The following is a 10511-nucleotide window of genomic DNA, read 5'->3' as shown; positions in this document are numbered from 1 at the left end:
TGAGTTTATTTGCGTGAGACTGGGTTTTTACTGGAACAAACTGTGTTGTGTCATTTTTCGCACGTTTCATTCTGCAACGAAAAGCAAGTATGCTACTGGTATGGGTATTTTCATTAAGTGGTATAGATTATATTTGTGCATGAAAAAGCGGGAGGATTGCTTCCGCGCCTGCAACATGCTTATATCATAAAATACGTTGCTTTCGCTATGAGTGAAAACAGCTTCCTGCGCCTGCCTATTAAAGTCCCCATGGTTCTCTAGTGTAGTGATCACAGCGCAGAAACATTTTTTTTTTTCGAAGGTGTGTGCTGGTCGCACCGAACATAACGGCGCGACACCTGCTGTCCACCTCTGCGACTTGGTCCTGCTTCTTGGTTTTGTATTTTATGTAGTGATTACTGGGCTCAGAAAGGACCGTCGATGCCCAATATTGAGATTATCGAGTGGAAACGCGAGCGCTAACGTAACTGCTTAAGCTATAACAGTTATTCCAAGCTTCAGCGTCAGAGCATGTACACGGCACCTGTCCAAGCTTAAGAACGCCTCGTGTCATCATCGCGGCAGACAAACAAAACAAAAACATGTCGAATGAAGTCACTGAATGCCTTTTCCGTTGACAAAAATAACGATAATTTGCCGAAATCGTTAGCAATTCATAGATCAAGAAGGGGTTAGCATTCTGGTATTTTTACAACTGAGGCCCTCGCGTCATCACGGCGGCAGACAGGCACACACACAAAACAATGGATGCGTAATGCAAGCGCTGAGTGCGTTGTAACTGCAGCTATGTTCTGATGAAATACTGTTGCCAACAGGTGCATATGCGACGTCTCTAGATGCCATCAACCAACCTTGTGTATTGCCAGAAAGAGCGTTCATCACAACTTTGTATTGAAAGTGCTTCATTTTTTTTTTCTAATGGCCCCCTCTCACCGCTCCTGCTCAAAAAAAAAGGGGGGGGGGGGGGAACGATCCTTATAGGGATTAACGTCAGCTGTTTGGAACGTAATAAAAAGCACGAGCCATTTAGTCTGACAACATAGCCTTCAGGGTATAATATTGGCATACCAAGAAACTTGCTAGTACAGTTCTTCCTAGTATTACTTATCTTAGCGAACCGAATGCTTGCTCACTCCGAAAAATTTGGTGACCTTAGAATCAGGGCTACTTCGAAGACGAACCGGTGTGATTCAACAACGCCTCCCCCCCACCCCCACCCCTTCACGCCCCCCTTAGTATTAGTACACCATAATGTATTTCGAGTATGAAAAAAATAATCATGCACCCCTCCGTCAAACGACGACGATGGTTGAACGCAAAGCTTCCTCGTGACGGATTACTTGGTCGCCGTCTCAGTTTTCCAAGCCGCTTCGACCATGTCGAAATGGAGCAAGTGAAATAGGTCTCTATGATGTGGCTTGCTTAAGTTTTCCTATATATTCTGTCTTAGGAATTAAAAACCAGCTGTGTGAGCTGATCCACAGGAAATTGGCAGTGAGTTCAGATCATGAGCCATATTGAAAACCGCAGCTAACAGCGGCGCTATTTCACTTATAAAAGCCTTCTAGAATGCCGCGCTTAAACCATCTGGGCAGGGAGATTTCCCTGGGTTTAACTTGTCCATTTCACCTTCTACTGGACTGCTTGACAATGCCGATTATAAGATATTTATGAAAATTACCGCCAAAAGGCTCCAAGGTGCGATACATGAAATAGCAGGCCCTCATCAAACATGCGGCATGTGGGGAAGGTTAATATGCACTAATATTCATAAGGCTAGGTGCGTGCTTGAATGTAGCGCCGACACGCGAGTGTCTGTCGCTATGCTTCAGCATCGAATGAATTGTTCAATATTCTGGATCATATCAATGTTGGATCTGTTATCAAGGAGGGTGTCGCACAGGCGTACCGGAATTGCAGTACGCGGTTAATGTGAACAAGACATTAGGAGCGCCCATTATTATGCAATGCTCCGTGCACCAGGGTTGTCCGCTCAGCCCACTTTTCTTTGCATTTACACTAAGACGGTATGTTTGCTTGTTTTAAATGATGTTGATATACGAGGGTTCCACCTTCACGAGTCAGAGTCAAGCTTTTGGCATATGCAGACGACATTGCTGTTTTCTGAGAGGACAAGTTCAGCATAATGAGAGTTGTGGACACAACAAAACGATTCAGTGTAGTTACCGGGAGCTTGGTTAATTGGGGAAAGTGCCTAGGGATCTGCCACGGCGAGTGGCAGACAACTCTCGACGCTTTTGCTGGTTTCATCTCGGTAACGACCCCAGTAAAGCACCTTGCTGCCCCTTTGCAGCTCTATAGGGGCAGTGAACCTTACTGGCGTGAACACACTCAGGAGACTCGCGAAAAGGCGAACAAGCGGAAGGAGGCTCATTGATCAACATTTGCTAGGGCAACAGTGTGCAACTTGTTTTTCGCTTGTAAATTGTAGTACGTAGGGCAGGTGCTGCATTGCTCTCGTGCAAATGTGCACAACCCTGCATCGAGTGTTTGCGGTTTTCGTGTGGGGCTCAACGTGCAGGAGGGGCAGTCGTACCAATTTGTTTAGGCGAGTGAAAGATGGGGGACTGGATCTGGCGCATTTATTTGTGCGACAGCTAGTAAACAGATTTCTTTTCGAAACGGGTGTGAGAGATCCTTTTCTCCGCATTGTATGTCAAGTCTTGGCAGGGCACTTCCTGACTATGTTGTCACCACAGAGTGCCTGTCGGGGGTATTTTTGGATGTTTTAAAAAAGTAATTCTGAGTGTGAACTTTCTTACTGCACGTTTTCTACAGAAATTTTAAGCGTGGTAAAGCGGAAAACCCTGTCCAATAATATTGTGGATGTTGTCTTCCCTGCACCCTACAATCTCCTCTGGGATAAAAGCGCACGGAGTGCGTGTGCGCTGTTGTCCCAGCGCAGATTCTGGTTTTTAATGTAACCGCATGCTGGGCCTCGTCATTCGCCAATTCGCACATTTGGTCACGCTGACTGGCCGCTCTGGGGCATTGTCGTGAAGCCCACTTGCTCCGATTTCTTGGAGTAGCGCAAGATTCATACGCCATAGAGCAAGCAATGACGCCATGACCATGTAGATCGATCGCTGCATTTCAATTCAATCCGCATATAGAACGCCGACGCTTTGATATTGCGTAAGTTTAAGGCATAAAGCCTGCATAAAACATTCGTGGGAGAACATTGGCAACGCATTCAAAAGTGTGTTTCCCGAGGGCGTATAACTCCGAATCCTGCTTTAAGTTTTACGTCATCCGTATTCACCAGCACTCACATTCACCTTCTGTTTTATCAAAAAAAAAAAAAAAAGTTGGGTGCTGCTTTTCCTCCACCAAGTTGAAGTCACCACCAATCCTGGAGCTCAATAAACATCGTAACGAAATTCCCTCGCCAGCACTAGCACAAATTAGAAACGCAGGCGGTGTCCCATCACTTGTGGAGGGGTCGAAACCGGGATGGTACCGTATCTTGTTGGAAAGCGCTGGTTGGCTCAACGTAGTTTTAGCGCTTCATCTTCATTGGGCGGACACTCAAGGCGGTGCAGCCGCAGCTCGTTATCAAACTTCCAGCCAACCGCATATGGCCTATCAAGTTTGCGGCGGCTGGACGCGTCGCTCAGTCCCATGGCACGCAGCTATCCAAGGGTGGTGACACTTGCCTTGAGTTTACTTTCGACGACCCCAAACAAGGAACAGTGGCCCAACGTGTCGGCGGCCAACGGGGCTCTTGAGGCATCAAGTGGCCACTTATGTACCGCAAAACTGCCGACGTGGGAGGGGCAACCACCTGCCCGTCGCTCGCTGCACGTAAACACACGGCCCTCGCGGCAACACGCCCTTCCTTTCGCGGGTTCACGGCGGTCAGGCGAGCTTATCGGTTAACGGCGCCTCACGTGCACGTGCTGCAGCCGTGCGGCGATCAGCCGGCTGCATCAAAGCCTAGCCGGAAAACACGCCTTTATCGCGCTCCCTTATCGCCGCCCGTCCCGCTGTCACCCCACCTGGAGCCTTGTGGGACGTTCTCGTGGTCAAGTTCATGGTTACCGACAGCAACAGGCATACAAAAGGACCCCCCCTTTTTGTGTGTGTGTGTGTGAGTTTGTAGCTTGCTCTGACAAGATGGCCGGCTGTACGATGCACTCGCCAAACGTTGTTAAATGACTAAATTACCCAAGGCAGTATATTCGAGGCTCCATTCAACCAGTCTATCCTAAAATAAGGGCAAGGTTGCCGTGTAGTAAACAAGCCTTCTATTGTTCTGTAGAGCTCACTGACCTGCCTTGCGACCCATTGTATTTTCGCCGGACAATTCCCCAAACTGAGTAAAAGAAATAACAACGTGATAGATGGTTTCTTGTAGAGTATCACAATTTTCACAACTCTAACGGGCGTGACAAATAAAAACAATAGTTTGGACGAAATTTTTGGTAACGGACCGATGAAAAACGAATACATAGCTGTTTATTACAGCTGAAACTATCCGAGGACATCACAGAATTTGAGGCGTGCGTCATCATGCGTCGCAAAATCATTTTGAGGCGTGGGGCACGAACGGACACATGTACGGGTACAGTACCCTCGCGAACACTGCAAGTCCGACAGAGTGGGGAGAATAATCCGGATGTCTTGAGTAACTGTTCCTCGGGTCATGCAAATTAGCGGCCGTCGTGACACGGGCCTCGCAGTCTTTCTTCAATGACAGCGTTTTGGACAACATTCTTGAAACGTTGGCCGTAACCATAACCCTGCTCGTGTGTTGTGCATACGTTCCTGCATTCTTTAGCGCTTTCGTTTTCCGTGGGCTCACGGGCCAAGAATCTGTGGGCTCTCTTGGCTCGCAGCCCTTTTGTTTTTCCAAATATGGACAAGCAAGCAAAGCTCCCTGACAGGCTGATCTCTCTGTGTCATTAAAGGAACACTTACGACAAAACAGAAGCTGGTGTAAATAGATAGACTGCCGTCCCTAAAAAGCGTATAACCAGTCTCTGTGGCAGTACCTTTAAAATAACCTCGTAAATGATCAAAAAATGAAGCTATCATTCTCCCAGCAGAGATGACGTAAACGCTGACTGACCGGATGGGCCAAGCGTCACGTGACAAACAACGGGACGACAAGCGTGCACACAAGCTCTCGAAGAAACACGTAAAATCTTTCTTTGCAGGGTAACTTTCTTAAGTCATAAACAATTATAAAGGCTGCAGGTATAATTGAAGTCGTGCCGAGATTCGAAAGCTGCCAAGAGCGGTGCTGCTGCTGGCGGTTGCGATAGTTAGGTTCGGCGTGGTCACATGCCTGCTACCACCAACTCTACGTATACCAAGGCTGCGCTAGGTAAGCCCATCTGTCGAGCCGTAAATTTGAATGTCTTTTTCGAGTTTTCGGATTAAAGTGCACATGCTCGCCTGCATACTAATAACACGCAAATGCATGCGTACTGCCTTTCAGGTGCTCGTACAGTGTACACCGGACTAACTAGGGGCCGTTTTTGCACTAGGCATTGGGTCCTGTTACAGGTGGAGCTAACAGATGGCGTCACGTAGTCAAGCCGAGTGCATAGACAGCAGGCCAACCCATGGTGTAAAGGCCCCGACAGCTGTCCGCTAGACGTTTTGTAAGCAAAGTAAAAGGCTGCGCAGCACATCCACATTGTTTAACCACCATCACACGTTCCGTGCAGCGCCAAGATTGGCGCACAGAGAGCGGCAGCTACGGACGTGTAGGGCGGGAAAGTTGTTCTCTCGTTATGCGCCGAGAGAGCGACCAGTGGCTCTGCAATGGTACGCTTGGTCGGTTTTAGTCTTCCTACTAGACCACATCGCGGTCTCACTCGCTTCCGGTCGCCGTTTGCATCACGTGAAACGTATTGAAGTGGCGCGAAGAAGGAAACGCGTTATTCAATTGGACATTTCTCGGCGATTGAAGTATCTTTCGCCGCCGAATAAACGCTGAGAGGACTACAGGGCAGTTGAAATTTCCTCTAAACAAAACTTGCTAGTTGCTTTCAGTGTCCCTTCAAAGTTTCCTCTTTCTTTTGCTTTCAGATCCTTCAAGACAGATGCTTATGAGCTTCATGGCGGTCGAATTGTACGACGGAGGCGATCTTTGCAGATGAGCTTTTTTATTCCTTTTTTTTCTTTTTCCACTACATGAGGGAAGCTGACGCTCCTGTTTGCGAGGTAAACCTCACTGAGTTTTATTGTAATTATATCCAGCTAGAGGGATACCAGCGCATCGAGCAGGAACGTCAGGGCCAAATGTGTTGTGTGAACTTTCGCAGACGAAGTAAAAATGGAAGTTCTGGAGGTTAAATGTTACGCAGATGTTAGCTGTTGTGCCGGTCTGCAGAATGTTACTCTCTCAGTGAAGCCACTAATACAGATAATAAAGAGGAGCGGGTGAGAACCCTGCCTTGTGGCACCTCGTAAGACACATAACATAACACGTAGGTGAGGAATTATTGTCGGCTTTTGAATAGCTCAAAAAAATGCAATCCATTTGGCTGTAATTCATGTTAGAGGGATAGTAACTAGAGAATTCAGGTGCTTGCTTCTCCCGTGACCAACCTTTGCAGAACCCATGTTGGTTGTGAAAAGGACTGGTTAAACTCACAGTGGTTGCCAATGAGTGAAGTTATAATAAGCTTATGAAGTTTGCAGCTAATAAATGTAAGTAAAACGGTGCGGTAATTTTGAAGTAGATGTTGGTCTCCAGATTTCAATGTTGGGAAAACTTCGGAAATTTTCCAGTAGTTGCATATTTCACCAGACGTTAAAAATGGGCGAAAAATATAATACAACGTTCGGCCAGCAATTTAAGCGATGCTTGTTTAGTATTTTGAATCATACTAAAAGTGCCGGCTGATCCGCACGTCTTCAGCTTCTTTAAAGGCATACAATACCTTCGGTCGCAATTTTAATGCGTTCTGTCTATCGGTAGTCACAATCCGGATGGTCAGGTGTACGGTGAACATAACGACGAAAAACACATTGAAGCCAGAGTAGCATTGACATTTAGAAATAGTTCTGTGGCTTTCGTACGGTGAAGGTATGCGGTTAGCATAGCGATTACGCAAATCTCACGTCAAAATTTTTTTCTCAGTTGGAAATTAATCTGTTAAAAAATAATAAAATTTAACGGAGCGTATTTAACACTTGTCCTATCTACTGGATGCACGAAAACGTTTTTTTTTGTGTGTGTGTGTGTGCAGTGTTGTATATGAAGTTGTACGTGCTAGTTTCTATGACTGTTGATGTGCATTTTTATGTTGGATACGCCCACCCAGACAAACGCCCTCTGGTTGTTTCTGAGCACGATAATAAAAAACGATTGATTGATTGATTGATTGATTGATTGATTGATTGATTGATTGATTGATTGATTGATTGATTGATTGATTGATTGATTGATTGATTGATTGATTGATATTTTTAAACCGCCTAGAGCTTTCATATTCTCTGTTTCAGGGGGGCGGAAGTCGTTGTCGCGGCACCTGTTCTGAAGGAGAGCCCCTGCAGCGGGTTGTTCACGCGAATCCTGGAGCCGCATCAGCTGAACCGACACAGCCCATCACCCTCGTGCCTGGTGGTCACAGGACCGGTGCGGAGCTTCGGCGGTGGATCGTTTGAAGAAAGACGCCAGACTCTACTTGGCGATAGCGATCGCTGTTTCGGTTAGAGGCGCGGGTCAGTGTTCTGTAGTGAAGGAGTAACAATATAGCCTCCCAGCGAATATTTCTGAAATCTCTTCGTAGATTTTATCATATTGCAACAAAATATGTTTTTAGACAAGGTTATTATGCGAATTTCATCTACTGCGCTCAGATGAACTTTAGTATTTTCATTCTTTCGTTAATATGACTCTAAGTTTAACGTATTCCGTAAAAGCAGCCATGACTGTGTGAACTGCTGTGTTGATCCATTCTTTGGGACCTGATTACTACCAACCCTTTCTCCACGACCGCTTCATAAGACACTTAACGGCGAAACTGAAACTATGCCATTAAAAAGTTCAGCTATCTTTTTTATTCTGTGAAATATTTATTACAAGCAAATAACTTAACAAATCCTTGAGTACATAAATTGACCTCCTCCTTTATGACGCATACTCTGTATCTCAGTTCATTTACGATATGTCCTTCCGTCATCAATGCACCTATGCGTATGCACTCTGTATGCTTATGATAGTATACTTGAGGTCTAGAAGCGCCGATCCAGCCGTGTTGGATGCACGCTACCACGCGCCAGAGGTTAACTTAAAATGACGAAAAAAAGATAATTAATCTTGAAGGATTAGAGGTGTTTCTGAGTCATCGCAGCCAATGCTGTCTCTCTTGCCAATAAACGACGCAAGACAGCAGTGCACTGACCTCGAAGAAGAATGAAGTCATTAAAAGTCGTTTTAATTCGAGTTTTGGTGTCAGAAACTCTCAAAGAAGAGGATGGAAAGTTGAACCGACGGAAGACGTTTGGAAAGGAAGCTTCATCGGGGGCTTTGTCAATGATATACCCCTTCTAGAGTGGTCTCGTAAAAATTATGTGAAAACCCAAGCGACAAAGGCTCCTCGAAATTCACTAAGAACACCTCTAACTCATGGGGATTTTCCTTGTTTAATGGTGCAATGCTGACGGGCGAAGTTTGGAAAGCTTCAAAGTACTCAATGCCTCCGTGCTTCTCTGCACAACTTCAACTGTTACATTGGCTTTCTTGCGTGATGCCCAAGGGCTCTCTTAACCGCGCCGATCAGAGGAGCTTGGGCTCCTCCCTCCCCATGTGTAGCCTGTGCAGGGTAAACTACCCCACGCGTAACATAATCTACAAAATAATGAATAATAATTCAACGACGATTTGTTTACCAAAGGAATGGGTAGGAACATTCCTCGAAATTCACTAAGTTATTAAATCTCTCTCAGCGCGCCACTCAGCACGCGCCGTGTGGCAAAAGAGAGATTATACACTGCATGCTTCGCCCATCCCCAGGTTTTAGGTTAGTGGAGATGGCTCGGGACTTTTTTTGTGGCGTGGTAGTCGCAACTGTCGGTATGAAAAGACACCACAAAAAATACCAACCACTATACAAAATTGATCCCGCTTGCGCCCTCCGGATACCGTATGGTCTAGGCAAGCGTGAGAATGCGTCACACGCCGCTTACACCTCATCATCACCTGCACCAAGGACAACCTGCCCGAAACACGCCGAGTGACCTCCCCTCTCTGTGAGACTTGTATTGACCATGAAAGCATCAGTCATGTACCTTGTGTGTGTCCTCACTTCGGTACACCACGCCTTTCCAATAAAATGGTATTGGGTCGGCGTTCTGACACACGTCGCAAACTAAGTGACGTCCTCGAGCCATGACATTGAGCTCATCCCTGTTGAGAGGGTAGCGGCGGTCGAGAAGGCACATGTATTTCCGTGAATGGGGAGCCACTTCTACGTGATATTTTCATCAATGCTCTAAATAAAGTTATTTTATCTGAATGGTTCAAATCCCACCCGATCACACATGTATTTTATTTCTTTACTATTTACAACGGCAGCCATTTTCTTGAGTGGACAACGGCGCTTTTTCGCAGAATGGGAAACTCAAGGCTTTCGCCGTAATAAATGCACTTGGCACTGGAGGGTGCGCCATTACGTTTGTAACTTCAGAGGGGATTCCTACAAATTCATGGTGGAGAATCACTGGCCTACCAAATGCTTCCGGTAAGTTCTTATAAGGAAGTAAGCACTACCTTCACTTTTTAAGGGACTCTGCAACCCTTCCGATGAAGGCTTTCACCCTTTCCTTCGTGTCTTGAAGCATTGTGAAAGCTTTAGTTATTGCTAGCACGGAGCGGCACTGCGGGATTTGCTCGTCGCTGCAGATGTGCCTTCCATTTCTAATTTGCTTTTCTGGCTTTTTTAAAGTGGATATCGAATTAGTTTACTGCTGCAACTGAAATGAAGCCGGCCAATAGCCACTACACCGCTGTAATGACGTAACTGGAGTGCCCAAAAAGGGCCAAAAGCGGGAAAGAGAGAAAATTCTCTTGAGTAAGTTTCTAAGTAACCTTATAGGCATAGAGCAATCATTTTTGGCTGAGGTACTTTGTGACCTCTTATTCTAAGTACTGGATCTGTTTGTTGACTACGTTCTGAAAGTATTTAGGATTTAGAAAAAAGTTAAAGAAAGTGTTGCAGGGTCCCTTTAATTTGCCACATGGACAGTGCTTGGCTCAATTTTCACTTGCCTCATATTAGTGAAAACTGTGAAATGGTTTCGAGTGAGGAGCAGGTGAAAATGCACAAAAATAAGCCACGTGGAGCGTAGTAACAGCGGGATTCACTGTTTCAACTTTCAAGGCACTTTGTTGGGTGTGACACTTTTTAGATGGCTTCATTACTGAGACCGTAGAGGCAACCAGATAGTTGCGATTAACTTGCCCTCATTATGTTGTGATATGCCCGTTCTATTTTTGTCCATTGGTTAAGAGTAGAAAGAAGTAAGGTTCA

The 10511-nt window shown here is 45.8% G+C and overlaps 1 protein-coding gene across 1 annotated transcript in view; it reads left to right on the top strand.

The window, feature by feature from the left end:
* The window catches only part of LOC144161799 (uncharacterized), a 120435-nt gene extending 112393 nt beyond the window's left edge, over positions 1-8042 (top strand). The window contains exons 4-5 of the mRNA XM_077692400.1: positions 6061-6103; positions 7483-8042. Coding sequence (XP_077548526.1) covers positions 6061-6103; positions 7483-7644 — 205 coding nt within the window. The 3' untranslated portion in view covers positions 7645-8042. The remainder of the gene's footprint in view (positions 1-6060; positions 6104-7482) is intronic.
* Positions 8043-10511: the final 2469 nt, after the last annotated feature.

Source organism: Haemaphysalis longicornis, unplaced genomic scaffold (genome assembly GCF_048455015.1).
Source record: "Haemaphysalis longicornis isolate Haplotype H1 unplaced genomic scaffold, Haemaphysalis longicornis Haplotype H1 scaffold_1, whole genome shotgun sequence".
NCBI classification, from domain to species: Eukaryota; Metazoa; Arthropoda; class Arachnida; order Ixodida; family Ixodidae; genus Haemaphysalis; species Haemaphysalis longicornis.
This window is presented reverse-complemented; position numbering and strand designations above follow the sequence as displayed.